The sequence below is a fragment of the Parasteatoda tepidariorum genome, chromosome 1, assembly GCF_043381705.1.
Source record: "Parasteatoda tepidariorum isolate YZ-2023 chromosome 1, CAS_Ptep_4.0, whole genome shotgun sequence".
NCBI lineage: Eukaryota > Metazoa > Arthropoda > Arachnida > Araneae > Theridiidae > Parasteatoda > Parasteatoda tepidariorum.
Genome location: NC_092204.1, coordinates 44,120,525 through 44,144,603, shown reverse-complemented (window position 1 = coordinate 44,144,603; position 24,079 = coordinate 44,120,525). Strand labels below are relative to the sequence as shown.

At 26.8% G+C, this 24,079-nt stretch overlaps 1 protein-coding gene across 3 annotated transcripts; it reads left to right on the top strand.

Annotated features, from left to right (window-relative positions):
* Window positions 1-544: 544 nt before the first annotated feature.
* LOC107449331 (probable inactive tRNA-specific adenosine deaminase-like protein 3) lies at window positions 545-23,373 on the top strand. 3 transcript variants are annotated; one of them, XM_043040477.1, is made up of 9 exons: window positions 545-658; window positions 10,489-10,572; window positions 11,087-11,141; window positions 11,227-11,297; window positions 15,601-15,820; window positions 16,244-16,343; window positions 19,687-19,843; window positions 22,039-22,189; window positions 23,139-23,373. In XM_043040477.1, the coding sequence occupies exons 3-9, from the start codon at window positions 11,092-11,094 to the stop codon at window positions 23,305-23,307; spliced, it is 918 nt and encodes a 305-aa protein (XP_042896411.1). In that variant the 5' UTR covers window positions 545-658; window positions 10,489-10,572; window positions 11,087-11,091; the 3' UTR covers window positions 23,308-23,373. The 3 variants fall into 3 exon arrangements, with proteins under 3 accessions (XP_042896411.1, XP_042896412.1, XP_042896409.1); XM_043040475.2 differs by lacking the exon at window positions 545-658 and adding an exon at window positions 7,530-7,784; XM_043040478.2 differs by lacking the exons at window positions 545-658; window positions 23,139-23,373 and adding an exon at window positions 7,524-7,784 and having other exon boundaries at window positions 22,019-22,158.
* Window positions 23,374-24,079: the final 706 nt, after the last annotated feature.

Genomic DNA, 24,079 nt, shown 5'->3' with positions numbered 1-24,079 from the left:
TGGTTATATTTTTTTCCCCAACCTAATAGGACTTTAAGGCACATAATAATCCTATATTGGTCCCTAAATAAAAAGCAAAGGAATAAAATAGCGGAATGAAAACGCTTTAAATCCAATGGCCATCTCGCCTTCTACTTCAAGAGACATAACCACTTTTCATTAATATGTACTAGTATATGTACTAGTATGTAGTATAGACAAATCAGGGATCGTAGGGTTCTTAAAAAATGTTAGAAAAAGTACGAAAATAGGACGTATTTTAGTAAATTCTTATTCACCACCAAAGTTTGCAAAATATTTAGTTTCGTTCTTTTAATTTTAGGATGAAAGCCATTGAAAAGAAATTTCCTGCTTTTCGATAACAATATTAGAACCAAATTTTTTTTAAAACCGTATGCATATCCTTCATATTACATTTTGATTCTACAAACCTCACATATTATCCGATAGAGGCCTACAACCTACTTAATTGTGCTCTACACCCAATTCTTATTTGATTCTACAGACTTAGAGTTTGATAAATATCAGTTTGTTGTTGGTTCCAGAGAAGAATACATTGCCACAACAACGACAACAAATTATCGGATAAGATATATTAGGTGCATACAGTGACTCCATGAAACATGCACAAACTTCAAAAACCTTTGCTGAAAATGAGGTAACATTTTTTTTTTTGATAGTGATGGATTAAATATGTGCATAAAATTTTGCTAATTCGATACTCTTCACTTATTTTCAATGATAAAATTAATTTTTTACTGTTCAATCGTAAGTTTTACATGGTAAACTGTGTGAAATGTGCTATTTTCTATGCTGAACTTCCTTTTCTTTACTGTATTGGATGACCAACTCACCTCGACATTACTAAAGACATTACTAAAGGACGCTATACAGCCAGAGAAACTTTTCATAGCAAATTCTGCTTCACCTCCATAACTAGTTAAAAATTTAAAGTATACAAAAAGTGAGGAAGGCGATAAAGTTTCCATTACTGAAAAAAAAATTCGAAATTTCAAACTGCAGACGAATTATTTGAAGAGAACTTCTTCATTGCGTAATCCCAAGTTATTCTCTCATATTTTGTAATCAGTTTGATATCTTATAAATTTCTCTTCAGTATTGAAACTTTATGGCTTACTCTAGGTTTGCCTAAACTCTTTTTTTTGTACTTCTTGCTTACTTAAATTACTTACGGAGGTTAAAGAGAATTTACGATGAAAAATTTCTCTCATCGTATAGCATCTTCTTAAAGAATGATGACCACTTCAACAACTATTTAGAACGTGTTAAAATGTTAATATTTTCGAATTTCATCACTTATCAATATATTCTAAATATTTTGTAGTGCAGGGATCAGTTGACGAATTGTTACATTTTATATATTTCGAACTAAACGTGGGATTCTTAATTTCTTATTTTCATAAAGCTGCTCAAATGAAACAAGATGTTAGAATTTATGGTGTCACTAGTCTCTGAATTGGAATCCCAAAATAAGCATAAAGTGTTGACAAAGCTGTTAATTTACCAAAAGAACTCATTGCTCAGGTTATAATCTCAACAGGAATAACAACCAAAGTCGTGAAAAACTGAACATTTGATAAAACAAAATCGTATGTAAAAATATGAATCATTTAACTTAAGTGTTGGGTCGTTAGATTTATTGCATAATTCAAATTTGTTATTCATAAAAACTAAGGCACTAAATAATGACTGTCACGTTTTTTTATAGTGTTAGGGCAGGACAAACTGATGCGGTTACGTGACATGTTCCATAATAAAATTTGGCTTTTATGTGTATATGTATTCCTTTACGAATACAATGAATATTAAAAATTAATACGAATTTCTTTTTCAAAACAATTTCAGTAAATAAAATAGCATTGCTTTATATATTTTTCTTTTTTCAAGTTAAAAAAATTGTGATGACATACTGCTTTTTTTTTCTAGCATTAAATAATTTTTCCACAAACCAATCATAGCATTAATTCGTAGGTTTGCCACTTCCTCTACTTTTGGAAACTTGAAGTTTCTTGTGTCGCGTGAATTTATTCATTATTTTTGCAGTTAACTTCAACTACTTTATTGCAAATGTAGTTAACTGCAACTACTACTATTTATTTCAAAATATAGTGCCTGCAAACTAATTTCGAAATGTAGTCACGATTTAACTACTTAAAAAAGGTGGATTTTGCTGAAGATATTGAATTTACACTCATACTCAAAATTTTAAAAAATTAAAGATATTAAAAATTCGTAAAAATTGTTCAGAAAAATAATATGTTTATTTTACCATGGGAAATTATTAAGAAATATCTAATCCTTGTTTATGTAAGCCTATTTATTTTTCTAAACCTTTTTTTTACGTTTTTTTTTTTTTCAATATTCACTTTTTATGTCATATTCTGTTGTTCTTGACTGGTAATAAATTCAAGAAGTGCTAAAAAATAAAAAAAAACATTTGCGATTTTTTTAAGTCTCTAAAACTCACTCTTTAATTTCCTCGAAGAAATAAAGTACACTGAGAATTACAGAACAAAATATGTTCTGTAAGATTTGCACAAATCAGAATTGTTAAATTAGTTATGTTTGAACCTTCTTTCTTTACTAAACCTTCTTTGAAAATAGTTTTCAAGAACCAATAGTCGTTTTTTGAATCATTTTACTCACTAGAATACTTTTTTCAAATAGTAGCGCATTTCATTCACTACAAACAACGAATAAAGTAGAGACTGCAGTAGTTTGTTGACTGTAGCGCATTGACTCAGATCACTGTGTATGCAGTGTAAATATCCTGTAAAAAAATTTTACACTGTACAGCTTTATACACTATAAATAATTCCGGATAACATTTCGGTAAAAAAGTAACAAGCACCCTGAGTGCCAGAACTTTTTTAGTATTACATTTTACGGAACAAAAACCTGATGTAGCGTAATTTTTGCAATAATATCTGCTATAAGATTACTGAATGATTGCAGTGAAATAAATTTTCCTGCAAAAATTACGATATAAAATTTTACGGTAAAAATTGATTTTTACGGTAAGATGGATTTTACGGATGCTGCACTCCGGGTGCCGTACTTTTTATCATAATTTTATTCGCAATTTTTTGCATGGACTACATTAAATTAAAGATTTACCGAGAAAAAAACGATATTTGTACTTAAAAGGCTGTTACCAAATAATATGAACCATCATGTAGTAGCCATGCATCACGAAACATCATATTTTTCGCTTTAAAATCCTTATGTTTCTTTTTTGCGCTTTTTAATATATCTCGATGAACTGAAAGCGTAAATTAGTAGCCGTTCATAAGTGATAAGTGTCACATCCCAAATTTTACTGAAAATTAAATCGTTTAAAATCAGCAAATTAAAATTTTTTTCAAACAAATAAATGTACATTTGACAATTATTACTGTTATACTTACAAACTTAAATAAAATAGTTAGATTTTTTTTTTAAAAATGGAAGATAATTTATAACGTAGAGTTTTGTTTCTGATGTGCAAATATATGTTTATATACTTACATTAGCGGGAAAGGGATAAGAAAGTAAGTAAGTGACAAGTAAGGGAAGTGTGACATTTGTGACAAAAGGGAAGAAAAAGGTCAAACATATTGTGACATCATTTCTGAACTGTAACTTAAGAAATTTTCACATTGTGTTTCGTTTAATTTCAATTTCATAATATTTATTGACAATATTACCAGTTTTGTAAGGCATTTAGGTAGTATCTTGTTTCTATTTAGTGATGGTGTTATATTTTGGTATACTAATATAGATGATTCCTGGTTCTTGGACAAAATGTGACATTTGTTATTAACGCAAAAAAGAAAAAAAATAATTGATACAAAATTTTATAAAAAAATTTTGCTTCCGCAATTTTTCGTGGCATAGCACTTTTTTTTAATAAACAGTAAAATTAATTTAATAACAAATTAATTCATTAAAAATATTTTTCCTTTACTCAGATAGTGTAAACAAAAATTAAATGTCAAAATAAAGCAGAAATATTTGTTATTTTCTTATATTAAAATATTATTTTTCTCCAACTATGTTTAATATTTTAATTAGAAATAATAATTTTACGTTATTCTTAATTTAAACAATCATATTTTTGTTTTATATTTCTTAACATTATTTATTAATTACGAGGTACTAACTATTACTAACTAAATTTATAGCATTGTAAATTAATTAATACTCAAGAAATTTTTAAAATAATTATCATAAATTTAAACTCCCTACTTTGAAATAACTTAGTTATCTTCGTTTAGTTACTTTTTATTATAACATGTTTAATTTTAGGGCAAATATTTTTATTCAATATTTTCAGATAATTATTGTTAAAAATAAGGGAAAAATATGTTAAATTCAATTTATTTCTCTGTCATATAATTACAATTTTACGAATTAAACTATCTGAAACTCATTATTGCAAATACAAAAATAAAATTCAAAATACATAAAATTGAAATAAAAGATTAAAAATGTAACTGATAATTCATAATATTTATTCTACTTATATTTATTATATTTATTCATAATATTTATTATAGCTTGTTCAAACTCCAACTATGTATATAAAAAAAATGCTTCATTGATAATTTAAAATATTGTCCTTTCTTTGATTCAATAGATGGAGCCACGTTTTTCTATTAAGTTTCAAAATTTTTTGGCATATTAATATCATTAATGAGCCAAAACTTATACATCGAGCTGAACAGAAATAGAAAGCCAAAAGCGTTGTATCTAGAAAAGTTGTAAACAAATAACGGAGTGTCTATTGCACCGATTATCGGCGCAGTAAAATTCATTTTGCTATCTTACCGATCAAATTTTTAACCAATCATAGAGCGTATCTGTCCACGTGACTCTCCGATTTTTTTTTTCAAAAATAATTTAGCTTTGTTTATCGTAGTCAAGGCAGCTACAATTTTTGTAGCATCTTGATTTTCTTAATATGAAGAATAACAAATAGCCATTCATGAATTTGAAAAAGAAAAAAGGACGATCTTCTGGAAGAGAGAAGCGTAAACTTTACAAAATGCTTCAAAGAAATTTAAAAAATTTGATAAGGCTCCACTGGAATTGAAATACACATGGTGGAAGAATTCATTAAAAAAAATGTACAGATAACANTAAAAACTAAGGCACTAAATAATGACTGTCACGTTTTTTTATAGTGTTAGGGCAGGACAAACTGATGCGGTTACGTGACATGTTCCATAATAAAATTTGGCTTTTATGTGTATATGTATTCCTTTACGAATACAATGAATATTAAAAATTAATACGAATTTCTTTTTCAAAACAATTTCAGTAAATAAAATAGCATTGCTTTATATATTTTTCTTTTTTCAAGTTAAAAAAATTGTGATGACATACTGCTTTTTTTTTCTAGCATTAAATAATTTTTCCACAAACCAATCATAGCATTAATTCGTAGGTTTGCCACTTCCTCTACTTTTGGAAACTTGAAGTTTCTTGTGTCGCGTGAATTTATTCATTATTTTTGCAGTTAACTTCAACTACTTTATTGCAAATGTAGTTAACTGCAACTACTACTATTTATTTCAAAATATAGTGCCTGCAAACTAATTTCGAAATGTAGTCACGATTTAACTACTTAAAAAAGGTGGATTTTGCTGAAGATATTGAATTTACACTCATACTCAAAATTTTAAAAAATTAAAGATATTAAAAATTCGTAAAAATTGTTCAGAAAAATAATATGTTTATTTTACCATGGGAAATTATTAAGAAATATCTAATCCTTGTTTATGTAAGCCTATTTATTTTTCTAAACCTTTTTTGCGAATTTTTTTTTTTTTCAATATTGACTTTTTATGTCATATTCTGTTTTTCTTGACTGGTAATAAATTCAAGAAGTGCTAAAAAATAAAAAAACATTTGCGATTTTTTTTTAAGTCTCTAAAACTCAATCTTTAATTTCCTCGAGAATATAATATACACCAAGAATTACTAAAAATAGTTATGTTTGAACCTTCTTTCTTTACTAAACCTTTGTTAAAAATAGTTTTCAGTAACTGATAGTCGTTTTTTGTCTCGTTTTACTCAACTACACTACTTTTTTTTAAATAGTAGCGCATTTCATTCACTACAAACAACGAAAAAAAGTAGAGACTGCAGTAGTTTCGTTAATTGTAGCGCATTGACTTATTGTATACAGTGCGCAGTGCGTAGCGCATTGTATACAGTGTAAATATACTGTAAAAAATTTTTACACTCTACAGCTTTATACACTATAAAAAATTCCAGATAACATTCAAGTAAAAAAGCAACATGCACCCTGAGTGCCAGAACTTTTTTTCTATTACATTTCACTGAACAAAAATCTGATTTACCACAATTTTTGCAGTAATATCTACTGTCAAATGGCCGAATGATTGTAATTAAATAAATATTCCTGTAAAAATTACGATATAAAATTTAACAGTAAAAATTGATTTTTACAGTAAGATGGATATTTGTACTTAAAAGGCTGTTACCAAATAATATGAACCATCATGTAGCAGTCATGAGTCACGAAACATCATAGTTTTCGCTTTAAAATCTTTATGTTTATTTTTTGCGTATTTTAATGTATCTCGATGAACTGAATGCGTAAATAATAGGCAGTTCATAAATGATAAGTGTCACATCCCAAAGTTTACTGAAAATTAAAGTGTTTAAAATCAGCAAATTAAAAAAGTTTTCAAACAAGTAAAGGCACACATTTGACAATTATTACTATTATACTCACAAACTTCAATAAAATACTTAGTTAAATTTTTTTTAAAAATGGAAAATAATTTATAAAGTAGAGTTTTGTTTCTGATGTGTGCAAATGTATGTTTATGTACTACATTAGCGGGAAAGGGACAAGAAAGTAAGTATAAAAAAGTATAAGTAAGTATAAGTACAAGTGACAAGTAAGGGAAGTGTGACATTTGTGACAGAAGGGAAGAAAAAGGTCAAACGTATTGTGACATCATTTCTGAACTGTAATTTAGAAATTTTTACATTGCGTTTCGTTTAATTTTAATTTCATAATATTTATTGATAATATTACCAGTTTTGTAACGCATTTAAGTAGTATCTTGCTTCGATTTTAGTGAAGGTGTTATATTATGGTATACTATATCGATGGTTCCTGGTTCTTGGACAAAATGTGACATTTGTTATTAACACAAAATAGGAAAAAAATTGATACAAAATTTTATAACAAAACTTTGTTTCCGCAATTTTTGATGGCATAAAATTTTTTTTTAATAAACAATAAAATTAATTTAATAACAAATTAATTAATTAAATATTTTTTTCCTTTACTTAGATATGATAAACAAAAATTAAATAAAATAAAGCTGAAATATTTGTTATTTTCTTATATTAAAATAATATTTTTCTCAAACTATATTTAATATTTTCATTAAAAAAAATTTGCAAACAATTTAATTAAAAATAATTTAAATTTTACATTATTCTTAATTTAAATAATTATTANTCACATACACAGGTAGAAAAGCATAACTTATAGCTATTGTACCGATGAATTAGTTTCTGTAAAGTGGCGCTGTTGTCAACGTCGGCGCGATAGCTCTGAGGCTATCTTACCGATAGTCGGTGTAATAGACACTGCCAACAAATAAATAGTGGTTGTCAATATTCCATCTTTTTAAAAAGTAAAGAATTAATTATAATCAATAAGATGTCAAGCATTGTAAAGTCTATAAAAATTACTGAAAATAAGAAGCGTAAAGTTATCGAAGGACATGGAAATGGTAATCAATCACTTTTGTTGTGTGGGCTTAATTATATATAATGCATGCTGCCTGAGATTGAATATTAATTTTTAAAATTCAGAATATCTTTCTCTAGAACGTGTGTATAAATTAACTATCATAATCGCTTCTCTATTAAGTTGCATCATTTGAAAATATTTCATTTTTATTCAGTTATTATTAAAGTATTGTTATAATATTTTATGCCTGATAGAATAAAAAAGAAAAAAAAATGCCTCCTAGTACCATGTAAAATGTATTAGTACTCTAACTAAGCGAGTGCATGTGGTTGTTTAGTTGATAAAAAAAATTCAAGTAATATTGTTAAACATAATTGTGTAATATTTGTGTAGAACAAAAACAATTTATTGCTTTTTTTTGTATATTTTAGTATTATGCATGGAAAGATTTCTGTATTGTGATCTAAGACAGAATAATTGGCAATTTCTGGGTAGTGACCCATGAGAAATTTTTTACAAAAAACATTAGAAAAACGGACAAACTCATAGGGGGAAGAATTCCATATCGTGATCTATTGTAAAATATTCGCCAAGTCTTGGTAACTTCTGGGCAACGGCCTGTGAGAAACTAAAAAAAAACATCACAGAAAGGGACTAACTCCAAAGGTATAAGTCATAGCCACTTCTTGGCAGACATCTACATATTTTTTTTTATTTTTAATTTGCATGTTTGAAATCTATTTAGCTCCTTTGTGATTAAAGTTCGCAGGACATATTACGATACTTAACATAGATAATATATCAACATTTTCTTAGTTTAAAATAAATTTGGCGATTGTAGTTAATGTGGCAGATTATGATACGGGAGCATCTCCTTATGCACGAGTGTCTTGATGAATATGTAATTATGTATGTTATAAGTAAATTATGTATGTTATAAGTAAATTATGTATATAATATATGTAAGCATATTTTCAAGTTGTAAAATTATATATTCAAATGGAAAAATCCCTATTCAGCCTTATCAAGAGAAAAATGTTTAGGAAATAATTTCACACTTCTAAAAAATTTTAGAGTGTGAATTTTTAAAATTGAGAAGCTAACTTTAAAACAGAGATTATGTTTTCAAACTGTGTATTGCCACTTTGCAGCATGATTATATTACAACTAACACATAAATTGTATAAAGTAAATATACTAGAAATGTTTCCCGAATATTTGACCAAAAAATATTTCATTTAGCTATCAATTTTTTTACACTATTTACAGGTTAAACAGGCTTATGTTCCTAAACAAAATTTATTATAAAAATATATGGAATTTAAATTTCTCGTGAATTTTTTTTATTTGTTTCGACCATTTCGCAGTATATTTAAAATTTATGTCACAATTGACATCTTTGGTGGCATAAAAAAGGCATTCTTCACAAAACAATCTAGAAAGGTCATCCAATTGCTACAAACCTGACTTCTTAAATTTTATTCCGAGTTGCAAAATCTCTTTTAAAAGCAGCTGTTCTGCTGTTATAGACAGAAATAGAGCAATAGCAATTTATTTCCTAAATTCAGAATACATGAAGGAAGACCTTGTCACACTCTCTATCCTCACTGGCAAAACTTTTGTGGGATTGTCTTTATTCAACAGTTGGAGAAAAAAAACTAGCAAATTTTTAAAAAAATTTATCGTATTTTTCACAGCGAGTTAAATTTTTTAGGGGTAGCACTCAAATCCATTGTGTGAAATACACATCTAGATGTGTAATGGTGAACTTTGCCCTAGCTTATGAATATGTAAGATTAATTTACTGTATATCCTTACTGTGTATCGACCCTATATTTTTGATTACGTAATCATAAATTACTTATATTTATAAAAGTAGTATATATTTTTCGTGTAAGTCGTCTGTGAAAAAATTTAGAAATAAAAATTTTTTAAATTAAAAAGGAATTCATAAATCTACAAAATTTTACATTATCAAGTGATTTAAGAACATTCATGATTTGGAATCTTTAAATTTATAACTTCAGGTATGTTTTAAAAATTTTCATTTTTTGACAAAGTCACAATTTTTAAAATACTTTTGAATAAATTAACTTTTCTTATTCCCATTTTTTTTTCTGAATGTGATTTAAAATATTGTTTCTAAAAAGAAGCCTTTGCATATCAAAAAAAATATCATGTGAGAAAATGCAAAGTATTTATATAACATACTATAAATAGTTTTTGAAAGTGATATAGGTTACAGAGTCATCTTATTTAATCTCTGTGTTTATAATGCATAGATATTTCATCATCAATGAATGTCCGACTTTATACTAATGTATAACTTGGTTCTCTGTTTTTCATAAAATGTTGAGGGTTTTAAAAGTGAACTTATACACTGGGATATATGATATTTATTTATTTTTAGTTAATTATTTTTTCTAATTTAATTAGCTTTGCTATTTGCATGAGATTTTTTTTGCTGAATAATGCTATTTGGTACTTATACATTTTTGGAACATATTATGGGTAATAGGTATATGGGTAATAGGTAATATGGGTAATAGGTATAGTCCCCTAAAGTGGATATGAACAAGAAATTTGAGTTTTTCCCTCTTGTTAGCAAAATTAAGCAAATTGTAAACCTTAAAATGTTTACATAAATGTATAAATAGCCCTTAAGAATAAGATGTCTTGTCTTTCCAACCATGTTTTTAATGTTTCCATGGTGAAGTTTGATTAACATAAATATTTTTCCATAGGTGCAAAAAAACGTCAAGACATAGGAGATACTCTTACTATAGTTCCTGTAATAGAAGAGAAATACATTGAAACAGTTATAACAGGTGAATTTTCTTTGTTTTGTTTTAAATTTTAATTGAATAAGTTATTCATGAAATTTTATCACGTAAATTCTTGTAACTAATTGATAAAATGTGGAATTTTCAATTCANTTTTTGTGTATTTTTATTACAGTGTCGGGTTTTTGAATAATGTTTTATTAAGGAAATGGTATTTATTTAAAGAGTATCTACCTAATATAGTTTTGTGTTGCTAAATCTGTGTTTAATTATTTTATTTCCATTTAATATTTTTAAACAATTATTGCTCTATTAGTGTGTAAAATTTCTTGCATTCTTATATTTAATAAATTTTTTACTTAAAATTCCTTAGAAGTGCCAAATGTTGCATACCATGCACCTTTTTTTACCCCTCCTGAAATCTCCTGAATTCTTGTTAGTAAAACTCCTGAATGTTAATTTTGCTAGGTTGGCACGTCTGCTGTTACAAATGCTGTTTTAAAAATGATGTAAAACTATAATAATTAGCATGTTGTCTAAATGTTATTTTTCTTTCCAGAAAAAATGTTTATTGGAAAAATTATATCAAAAAAAGAAACGTCCCGCCTTGTAAAGTAAGTGATATTAATTTTGTTATCATAAAATATCATAATTTTTTTTAAAGTAAATTTTAACTTTTGTATATTTTTCCCCCTACAGAGAGTTGAGTGATGCTTTTCCTTTGGAAGAAAAATCCCATTTAAAGAGAGTCAAATGGACTGATGAAAAAGGTATATGTTTGTATATTTTTAAATAGTTTTAGACTTTACAGTACATTTCTCTACATTAAATAAGTGCTTTTAATTACATTTCTAATCTATCTATATATTGAAAGTTTTAATCAAACTTGTCAATCGTTTATTTGGAGATTTGCTTATTATTCATTTCAAATTTAGTTAAAGATAGAGTTCTCACCAGCAATGAAAATTTATTGGTCCAAACTTAATATATGGTAAACTAACTTGGGGGAAAAAATCAAACTTCACAATTAGATCATACATTTTATGGTATACATCAAAAATTATTTATTGCCATCTATAGGATCCTAAAACTAATTGGGATCATTATCTATATAATGATTAAATATTAGGATTTGTTAAAATTAAATGGAAAAGGGTAAACTAATATGAATAAATATACTCAACATAGAGATTAAAATGTCAAGACCAGACAAGTAAATAAATGAAGAAAACAAAGAAAGAAAAACCTACGAAATATATTAAAAATTGTAAAATTTTAAATGAAGCCAATTCTAAAAGAGCAAAAAATATTATTTTATTTATAAACAATTCTACAATTGTCAACAATTCTTGAATTGTCAATTATCAGTACATGAATACAAAGCACAGCACAACATTTAAAGTTGAAAGTTTAACATTGAAATTTAAAAATTTTTGTACCAGACACTTTCAGTTATTCCGATCCAATACCACGCTTAAATACAATAAAATTAGTGCAACAGATTTTGTTTTAAATGCATCAAACTCAATGCGATTACTATTTTGTAAATTCGAAACATATGCGACAAATTTGTCGTCCTCGTTTATGATTTTAGCGACATTTGTAGAACATTTGGTGACAATGGTCACCATGTTGCCTTACTGGCATGAACTCTAGCTATAGATTTTGTTTTGAAAATAAAAAAATTTATTGTAGCATCAGGGTTCCTATACAGTCAGGAAAACCTGCAAAAGTCAGGATTTTTCTTACATATTCATAAAGTTAGGAAGATAAAAAAAAACTATAGTTCATTCAAAGACTGACAGGCAAAAATAAAGTTTCAAGGAAAAATTCTGTAATTCAAGGTATGTAATTTCCTCATAATAACATTCCTCTTTCCCTGGTAGAACCTGTGCTGTTAGCAATTTTCCTCCTGTTTATCCAATGATAAGGAATTTTTGATAGGGTTGCTATTATTATTGCTCTTTGTGTGAATAACTGGTTTACAGAATAGTAGCTGAAACAACAGCTGAAAAATCAAAAAAGGAATTTTTACTGTTTTGTGATGCTGCCAAAAAAAAAGAAGAGCAAAAGAGTTTCTTAGAGTTTAATCCACAGCAAAAGAGATTAGATAATTTTTTTCGAAATACTTTCATGGAGAAAAAAAATGTGAAAATTTGTGGGAAGTTATAAAAATTGTTCTTATCCTCTCTCATGGTAACACAACAGTCGAAGGGGGTTTTCAATCAATAAAAGCTTATTGGTTGAAAACCTCAATGAAGACTCTATTATTTCACAAAGGCGTAAGTATGATTATGTTTCATTTATAAATAGAATAAAAAACATAGACATTAATGAAAAAATGCTAGATGCTGTAAAAGGATCTAGAACAAGATGGAGACATGCATTAAAAACCAAAAAAAAGTAAAAGAATAAAAAAAGCTGAAATTTCTAGAAAACGAATAAAAGAAGAGATAGATGATTTGAAATTAAGAAAATCTAAATTGGCGAAAACTGCTGCAACAGAACTGGATGTTCTTGATTCAGAAATTGTCAAAGAACAAAATATGTTGAGAAATATTATATAACATAGGAGCCTCTGAGTTTCTCCGGAAGCTTACAGTATTACAGAAATAAATTTAAAAATACTGAAAAAAAAGATATTTTNCTTTATTATCATGAATAAGCTATATCCATACCAAATTTCATTTATTTATATTCAGTATTTTTTAGATATTTAGGAAAATATCTTCCATCTCTTAGTTTTGTCCACCAGTGTAATTTAAAACATCTTATAATAAATTAAACTAATCAAAAGGCATATCAAACAGTACCTTGTCAAAGCCTGATATTTCCTGAACTAGGCCCAAGAAAAATTAGAAATATAACACCTCCATGCACTATTATTTATCAATATTTGTTGGACATAAAAAAATAATTTTATCACCATTGGCATTTCAGCACACAAATTTAATTCATTATAAACACAACATTAAAAATCTCAATGCCTGTAAAAATTTTGATTATAATCACAATTTCTTAAAAAGTATAATTTAAATATTTGATTAAATATAATCTTTTTTTTAATAAAAAATACGCGTAAAGTTTTTTTTTTTTTTAATTTTTAGAAATTTTACCCTGTTTTTGAGAAAGGGTGAGAAATTCTCTCCCCTTTTTTTCTGTAATGAAAACACTGTTTTATGGTATACATCAAAAATTATTTATTGCCTTCTATAAGATCCTAAAACTAATTAGGTTCATTATCTATATAATGATTAAATATTAGGATTTGTTAAAATTAAGTGGAAAAGGGTAAAATAATATGAATAAATAGACTCAACATAGAGATTAAAATGCTGAGACCAGATAAATAAATAGATGAGGAAAGTAAAAACTAACAAAATATATTTTAAATGAAGTCAATTCTAAAAGAGCAAAAAATATTATTTCATTTATAAACAATTTCTATTGTCAGTACATGAATGCAAAGCACAGCATAACATTTAAAGTTGAAATTTTGACATTGAAATTTAAAAATTTTTGTACCAGACACTTTCAGTTATTCCAACCAATACCACGCTTAAATACTATAAAATTAGTACAACAGATTTTGTTTTAAATGCAACAAACTCAATGCGACAAATTTGTCGTCCTTGTTTATGATTTTAGCGACATTTGTAGAACATTTGGTGACAATGGTCACCATGTCGCCTTACTGGCATGAAATCTAGCTATAGATTTTCTTTTTAAAATTAAAAATTTTATTGTAGCTTTGAACCAAAGAATATCAAAAGATTCAATCATGTTGTTAAATTGGTAGTCTATAAGCATTTTACCATTTATTTTCTAGTTAAAAATAAATAGATAAAACTGAAGTACTTATGTATCATTAAAATATGCTTTAAGGTATAGCAACAAAAAACTTATATTTTACGTGTTTAAGAAAACATTTTTTAGGAATTCTCAATGTAATATTAAAGTATAAGCAATTAGGTGATGCAGCTCATACAGAATCAAGTTATAATTTTAAAAAAATTGAAATAAAAGTTATGATAATCAATGGAAATAGTATTAATTTTTTTTTAATTAATTTTTTTATGAGGTAACTCTGATTTGTTATATACAGCTGTATTTAATTTCAGATTTTCCATTTAATCACTATAAAAATTTTATTTTATGTTACTAAATATGATGTTTATTATTGATCAGAGCATTTATGCATTCTAATATTGTTATTTGATTAAAAATGTATTTTATTATGCTGCTGTAAAATTTCATGTATAATTGTGTAAAAAATTTTATGTTTAAAACAATATATTTTATGTCATAAATATCAAACTTTTATTTTATTCAGCATATTGAAATTCAAATATTACTTTTATTTATTTAAAAATAAGCATTGCCCGCTTTTAGTTTTAATTTATTATACTGATTTATATTTTATAACCAGCGGTGAACAGCCTACTTAATTTTGGGTTTACGACTACAAATGTTCTACTCCGTAGCCTTGTAATTTCGAACCTAATCCAGAAAACAAGGGAACTTCTGGATCAAGTATTAGGAGAAATTTTGTCTTCGTGAAGAACTTTTTGATAAAACTTACCTGCATTTGCTTTGCATGTAGTGGTAAACCATGAAAATCTCCCATGGTTAGCCTGACCGCAAAGGGACTCTTGTAGAATCTGATAAAATTATTAATCACTAGATGGCGCCTTATAATGAGAATGTAATTCAAAGCCAGTAGATGTCGTCTTATAATGTAAATGTAATAGATTGATTTAAGAATTCAATGAAGGCAGGTGTAAGCCAAATGTACCAAAATACATTTTTGTTATTGTTTTAATTGAGAGCTCATCTTTGAATTATACACTTGTACCCATGATCCATCTACCACTATTTTTACATCAGCACTATGGTTGATGCAAGCTGGGTGCGGAATTCATATTGAGCAACCATCGCTGGGATTCGAACCCAGTTCACTTCATTGGAAAGCGAGCACTCTGTTCCCTGAGTCACCACAGCTCACTGATTTATATTAAAATTTATTAAGCGTCATATATAATAAAATATTCTCTATTTATTCATATTTTTTAGATATATTTGAAATTATTATTCGACCATTGCTACCAAATGAGCCTGTTGAAGGTGTTCTGTCTTTTTCTCTTAAATATGTTCTCGGAGAGTCCCACGTAAACACGAATGGTTTATCAGATACAGTGATTGTACGTGATATACCTAAAACACCAGCTTGGACCTATAGTCAATTTAAAGAAGCAGTAAAATTCTGGCCTGTACAGTTTAGAGAAAATAAATAGTGAGTATTAGATGGTTTCAGTAAATCAAATTTCAAAAATTGTTTGATTTTCTTACATTGCTTGTCTATTTTAAATTAATTTAGTCATCTTTTTGTCATAAAACAATTTTTACTTTAAAAATTTTTGTTTATTATAGAAGTTTAATTTAATTGTAATAACTAAAAGAAAATGCATTTTTCTTTTAATAAAGAAAGAAACATTTTAAGTCTATTATTATTTTTATTATATTCATTTCTCAATTTTGTTAAATACACAATTAGTTTTATTATTTATGTATAACCCTTTTACTATTTTTGTTAATTATCAAATGTTTGGCTGTCCTTTTAAATGAATTTGCAAGTATTTTGTTGTATATTTGCTATATTTATTTTTTTTCTCTGTAGAAAAATGTATTTTATTCTTTTTTTTTATCCCTGATTTAGTATTGAAAGAGCATTGAAGGATCAATTATTCTCTAGTGAAGAAAGATCTAATATACAGATGTATATGGAGATGTGTCTTAGAGTAGGGAAGAATGGTGATGTATGATTTTCCAAACATGTAAATTTTAATCAATTGAAGAGCTAAGAGGAAGGTGAGTCTAAGTGATATTTTAATAAGTTAAGGATTTGGTTTGGCTGTTAACATTACACTGGAGCTACACTAAAGGGTTTTTGGTGACAATTTAGAATTCATCCTTTATGATGATTCGGACTGTCAGCAGTAGTGAAAATTTAGTGGTTACAGGACTACCTAGGTAGTCATTTATTGGTCCAAAAACTTAATATAGAAAAGACAAACTTGAGAAAAACATCTAACTTTACAATTACATAATTTATGTTATGGTTAATTATGAATTACCATTAAAGTTATGAATTGCCATTTATAACACCCTAAAATTAATTTAGTTCGTTGCCTCATAAATGTTAAAGATTATTATATATTAAAATTATGTGAAAAAATGCTAAAATGATATTAGTAAATAGATTCAACATCAAGGTTAAAATGCTGAGACTAAATAAATAAATGAGGAAAACAGATAAAGTAAGAACAGATAAAATTTTGGAATAATATACATTGAAATGCAAATAAGGGGACCATGCTATATTGGCATAGTTAGATAACACAGGCGCACGCCATGTGCGGATACATTCGATGCGATTCTCCTATTTTGCAGATACTTTTTAATATTTATCGTGATATTAAAAACAATGTTTGCAGGGGGATAAAATAATGATGATGTATTCATAATTTATGCAAGGTAGAAGACGGTCAAAGTCTAGTTGTATGCTTGCTGTTCATGAAAAGAAAAAGAAAACTACCACTTTAACCCAAAGATTTCGACCCCATCGTTAGTAGATGAGCAAACAGTCAGCCAGTCTTTTTTACAACTCGACAATAGCTTTACAATGAAAATAAACAATTGCAGTGACAGTTAGGAATCTCTTAATGTGATTTCGTTTGTTAAAAGTAAAATGTTGTAGCCCAAATTTGACACAAAAAGTTAAAGGTGAATTTCGTGGTGAATAATTACGGAAGCAAAATTATTAATATTACTTAATATGATAATAATTACTTTATATGAATGCAGTTCTTAAATTTCATTTTTATGTATAACTATTTATATTAATCTTCCACTAATGTTCTTAATGTTAATATGCATGTAGCTATATAAATATGTATTTATTTGGTTGGGAATAAATAAAGATGTTAAGTAGTTAAAATAAATAAAAATGTTAAGTTGTTAACTGTTTTTGTAATGCAAAAAATTATTCAGTAATAAAAATATATGAACTTGCAGATACTTTATTTTTTTATCTTCCTTTGTATAATGGGCACATAAAAATTCCCTTGAAAGCTAAAATTTAAATGCTTGCAAATTTAATTATATTTTTTTAAATACCTAAATCCAATCTGAAACTTACATGGGAAATATTTAGTAATGAAGAAAAACTTACCTTATTTTTAATGAGAAAAATATCTGTCATTTTTGTTTGTTTACCATTTTTATATCTTAAAATATGTAATGATTTTTTTAACAATTCCAAGACATTTACTTCTATCTTTTGTTCATCCTGTTCTTTGAAGAAAGTTTTCAGTCTCTGCAGCATAACTACTGCTTCATTAAATGATGATGAAGGATCTGAAGATTCAGTTATTGAAATTGCCTCTGACTCACAAGTCATCAGATTATTATTACATTGTAAATACTCCATAAAGTCCCTATCAGTATTCTTCTTAAACGGAACTAGTGTAAAACTACTTTTTTTGAAACCAACATTTCATTTACAAACAATACAGTCTTTAGAAACTTTTCCAGGCAGACGATATTAAGATTAAAGCTTCTAGCATGTTTATTTTTAAATTATTAACTAATAGTTGGGTTAAAGATGGCTTGAAACGTAGGGAAATAGAGGACACTCTAAGTACTGTTTTTTTTTTTTTTACATTATTGACATAGAAAATGTTAGGACACCACGCTAAAAAAGTTAAAAGCGGAAAATCATTATTTGTAGTTGATGTTAAATCAGAGTTCTACTGTATCTAGAAAATATACCAATAATAAGAATCTATTTAACAAACTCATTTTCTTATTAGAAACCATCCTATTTAATGAGCAAGAAGGAGAAAAAATTTAGTTTTATTCATATGCACAACTGGCAACGATTTGTTTTTAAAATTCAAATGTCACTTGGAATCTTCCTCTAAGCTCCTTCACTATATTATTTTTGCTTTTTTTTTTTTAAGTTTATTATTGCTATTTATATTTATACTTATAAATTTTTTGTTTTTTACCTTGTAAGATTTTTTTTGTTTGTTTTCACCCATTATCCTAAATCTTTGAAAATGAATTCCAGCATTTAGTATAAATTCCAGAACTTATTAAAAATGTACAATCAAAGGTAAATACTAAATTAATATTTGCGATTCATACAATACGTTAATGATATCCTTATTCTTCAAATAAAATAAAAAAGTTAGTTTAAGGAAACTCATTATTGTAACCTTATTGGCTGTTAGATCTCAATTTTTCAAATTAAGTAATAATTGATCTTTTTTTTTTTTTTTAAGCAGGAAACAAAATGTAACAACTTTTTCAACAAATTTTTTTTTTAACAAACATTAAATTGTATGTATTTATTTCTTTTCATTCATTTTTTTTTATTATTATTTGATAGTTGAAAAAACTTCTAATATCTCTTTTATCATAGTTTTTTAATTTCTCAAGTTGAAGATTTTTTTTCTCTTTTTGCAATGTGTAGTTCAGTTAAGCAAAAACTATTGACAAGAAGATTATTATTTTTCAAAGTTGCATATTCTTACGTTTCATGATGAGTATTGCATCTCACTATGCTTAAATTTTAAATAAGTTTTTAAATTTAACTCTTAATCCAGATGATAAAAAGTATCCCAACTTGCTTTTTTTTAATTCAAATTAGTTCTTAAGTTATTAAATCAATTAAGTTAAATATTTCAATTTCCAGCTTTATACTAATAATTTATTTATATAGTTCTAAAAATTTAACAGAAGATTCATATTTTTCTATCTTTTGGAAGGTTATGTGGCTGAAGAGTCTGATGTCATTTTAAAATAATCTTTCAATTATTTTAATTATTCCACTGGATGTTAATGTTTTTCCAAGCTGTAGAGATTTAGTGTTCAATTATTGTATCTTTAATTCAATTAAAATTCTTGTCAAAGTGACATGTATATGTAATATTAAACTAGTCTCTTCCATTCTATTGTGGCTTTGGAATTTAAAAGTTTTGGCTCGATGGTGCCAACTAGTGTTTACAAAATTACACAACTTTATTTTAACTAAAATAAATGTCTAACCTAAAATTTGGTCTGCAATAATAATGAAACAAATGTTTGCTTTTTTAGGAAAATGTTGGATGTGTAATTGTTGATCCTGTTAATTCAAATGTTGTAGCTGTTTCACACGATTGTAGACATCAACACCCTCTTCAACACGCAGTAATGGTTGCTATTGAATTAGTTGCAAAAGGACAAGGTGGAGTTGAATCTTGGAACATAAACAGTAAGTTTTTTTTCCTTCCAACTTTACTTCTACTGTTACTCAGTATTTTTTGCCTACTTTTTATGTTAAAACTCCATTCCGACATAAGTGTTATTTTACATGTACATCCACCAGTTGTAAGCACAGCCCTTAAATTCAGCTGGCTGAAGAATCCTGCTGTTAATATAAAGATTTTGTCTTTGATCCTCCCTTGGGCCAGTGTTAACAATTGTGCTCGTGTTCTGTAACTTTTCACAGTGTTTGTTATTGCTGATTATCTATGCAATATTTTATTGATTACTTAAATCATTAGTATCAATAATTGTGTTGATAACATTTATATTACCTTTTCTCTCCAGTTAGATGCAATATAAATACATCTGTCCTCAAACAAAATTATAAAGATGAGAAAATATTAAGAAAAAATTCGGCACAAATTTTATTTTAAAGTCTCAACAAAACCTGAGATTTAAAAAAAAAGCATAAAGTGAAATAAATTTTTTAAAAAAAACTTTTCTATAATACTACTTGAAAAAGGAAGAAAGAAAATATTAGTAGTTACTTATAAGAGTTAAGTTAGTACAGTCTCAGTTAATTTTCAAAATTTTACATTCATTTTATATAATGTTTACCTTAATGTTTTTCAAGAAAGCAAATGAGAAATCTGCAGTTTCGAATAACATAAAACAAATTACTGTCTTTTGCTGTAGTTTTTCTGCTTTAAATCAAAGCACCTTAAACAGTTGCAGCATTCCTTGTGATCTTGAAATATAGAAAGAAATTAAGTTTGGTTCCTTTTTCTGCTTTGTTTCAAATTTCGGACTTTTTAAAAAAAAAAAAAAAAAATTATGCTGATCACTTCTATTAACTTCACACACTAAAGAGAAAAATCTATGTCCATTTAGAAGGAGAATCAATTATTCTGCCTCAAGAGAAGGAAACAGGAATAAAAGTAAGAAACATATGAAGTTCTTGAATGTTTTACCCCTGCTATAAACTTAACTCATAAATGAATTAATATTTTTTTTTTATTAAAAAAAGGGGTAAAGGATTACAATCTTGCTGTTGTAAAGGGGTTATCTATATGTCTGTCATTGTCATTCTCACTTTAAATAGGAGAGAATATTTAGCTCTTGATATCAATAAGGGTATTAGGGTTCTGCTTTTAATATTTATAACATTTTTTGATAAACAATAATTTTTGGTGAAGGTACCTAAAAGTAGGTAATTGGAAATCACCTTTAAAAGAAAAACTAAACAAAATAAAAATGCATTACTCAGTTATTGCATAATAGCAATATCATTCAGACCAGGAGTAAAAATTTACTGAATAATATATGTTTTAATTATAATGTGATGATAATGAGGTGGAAAGCATAGTATTAAAATTATTACTTTCCAAAATACAAGAAAAAAGGAATTTTTTTTTTCTAATTTAAAAATAAATTCTCAGTTGTGAAATAAATTTTAATTTGTGCTGTGTCTTTATGGCTTATGATAATTAGAAAAATTGTTTCCCTCATCATTTCAAAGTTTTATTTAAAGAATTCCTTGCATTGCTTATTTTATTTCTGTGGCTACATGACGAATTGCAAATTTGCATTATCATGTATTTTGTTTAAAAAAATTAAGAGTTTTTCATACTTTTGCTAAAGAGGTCATCTTCTACGTAAATTAATTTTTTCTTTCTTTATTTTATTATTATTATTTTTTTTTTTTTTAAACGAAGAAGGCTAAGTAAGAATCTGCCTACTCATCAAAGAAGTTCAATTTATACACTGAAATAATACTGTAAATAATACATAATATTTTTTTTTATTTACTCTTTTTTGTTTTGTATGTAATCTTATAGAAAAAGAAAAATATGTTATCTAAATAGCAAATATAGATGCAAAAATTTAGCTTTTTTTTTCATTTCAGCTTACATATGGATTTTGATTTTTATTATAATCTTTTGAACAAAATGCACAAACCTAATTTTAAAATTTATCCCCTGTTATTCAGAAATATATTGTACTTGATTTGAACACTAGCTTTGGAATTCTTAAAGTGCTTCATATCAGATATTAAGTAATTATATTTCATTCATTTACAATAAACATCTCACTGTAGTAATATTGTCAATCGTTATTAATTTATAAAAAAATTCTTCTTTTTTTTGTGTAAATTAAAGTACTGTATTTATTTGTATTGCAGATTTTCTTTTCTTTTTGTAGGTGAGCATGTTCTTTCTTTAACTTATGATAAAGCTGATGAAGAGAAAAAAATTGCTGAACTAACCCTCTTAAAATCTAAAGATGTTAAATCATCCCTTCCGTATTTATGCACAAAATATGACCTTTATGTTTCAAGAGAGCCATGCATTATGTAAGGAACTTTTTTTTTCTGCTTCAAATTGCAAAACCTAAGATGTACTTCTTTCTTAATATTCTTGAGAAATATTTCTTTTTAATACACTTTTTTCAAATTTATGTAGAAAATTCTGTAGTGTCATTATTTACTAAAAACCAGTTTTTCATTAAGTATATAGTATTCAATATATATATATTAATATTTCCATAGCTGAGTTTCAAACAATCAATCTTATTTATTTAGGACTGTTTTTTGGAGACCTTCTCATCTTGTAAAATAATGTTTTTTGTTTTTTTTTTTCATAGTACGTTAAAGTTATTACTGCTGTAAGTTTGCAACAGTTATTCATGATAGTTAAATCCTGTTCAGTGTATTTCAAACTTTCCAGCTCTCAGGCCACCTAAGTATTTTCTAAATAATTTTTTTTTGATTCTGCGAATAAGTGCACAGTTAAATACTTTCTTTTCTTTCTTGTATATATATATTAGGAATTTTATAGTTCAAATGTATTTTGTTAATCATAATTTTTTTAGAACCTTTTTTTAATATTTTGAATTGCTTGAACAACCAAAAAAACTTATAACTGCTTTGAACTTAGCATATGCAAAGCACTGCATTAACAATACATGTTTCAATTGTTTCTTATTGTTTTTCTGTGTTTGTAAAAGTGTTTTTAAAATAAATTACAAAGCTCAGTTCTTGATATTCTGGAAACTCAGTTTTGCTCTTTACATTCTTTTGCTAGAATTGATATTAAAAAAATTTTGAAGTTAGTGCAGGAAAAGTAATAATAGTGTGTTGACTAAATTTAAGCTGGCCGTATTAATCATTCCTCAAAGAGATTTAACTCTTAGGCACTTAAATTGTGACTTTTTTTAATATTTTCCTTGATGAAAAAAATTTCAAAAAACACTTTGAATATTGATTGTAAAAAGAAACATTCATCCATTTTATATTTCAATAGGTGTGCAATGGCATTAGTTCATTCAAGAATTCATAGAGTGTTTTATGCTACTGAAACTTCCTGTGGAGCATTGGGTAGTCACTGGAAATTACATTTACAAAATGGACTCAATCATCATTATGAAGTTTTTAAAGTTATCCTACCTCAAAATACTCTGAATGCAACATAAAAAAAATTCTGTGATTTTTAATGTTTTTAGAATGTATATTTTTTAATAAATATTTATAAATGTTTTTATGCTGTGTCTGAAAATGTGCATATTATTTTTTTCATTGCCAAATGGGAGGCCGGGATATTCTGGTGGGCAGAGTGCTTAGAAAGGGAGTTCGAATCCAGCCAGCCGAAGACTCCCCACGTAGTAAATGGTGACTGGTGTGTGTTAAATATGTCAGATCACAAAGTCCTCCATGTTCCCATAACAAATCAATACCTCAGTGGTTACTGAATTGGAGTTTGGTTGTTCTCTGGTTCATATAAAAATTACGATCTGTAGATGTATGAATGGGTCCGCCCTATAAATGGGTGTGGCAGAAGCCATAAAATTCTTGGCCACAGATGGCTCCACTGGAAAGCAAGAACAATCGTACCCCCTCTGCCTTAATGGTTGACGATAACAACATTGCCAAATGGGGAGAAGAAAATTTATATTTCTTTTGTAGGGTTGACTAGTTTAAATTTTGTCCTTACTACATTTCTAAAATTAATTGCATTGTAATATATGTTTATTATAATTCCTTTAAGTAAATAACTCTCAATAATGCATAAGAATATTAAGTGCAGCTCAGTGCCTTAGAAACTTATTCACTAGGAAAGAAAGTTTTAAAATTGTTAATTACAGATATTTATAATTATTTTTTAGCATCTCAATAGTGGAACCAAATAAGATATTTTTACTATTTATATCTAGGCATTTTGATCATATAACAAAAACAGAAAAAAAA

Excerpts from the sequence above, each read along its gene's own strand:
- LOC107449331 (XM_043040475.2), top strand. The coding sequence starts at position 7,712 with ATGTCAAGCATTGTAAAGTCTATAAAAATTACTGAAAATAAGAAGCGT. Across the intron at positions 15,821-16,243 it reads CAGTTTAGAGAAAATAAATA|TATTGAAAGAGCATTGAAGG; the intron begins GTGAGTATTAGA and ends TCCCTGATTTAG. Across the intron at positions 16,344-19,686 it reads GAGTAGGGAAGAATGGTGAT|GAAAATGTTGGATGTGTAAT; the intron begins GTATGATTTTCC and ends TTGCTTTTTTAG.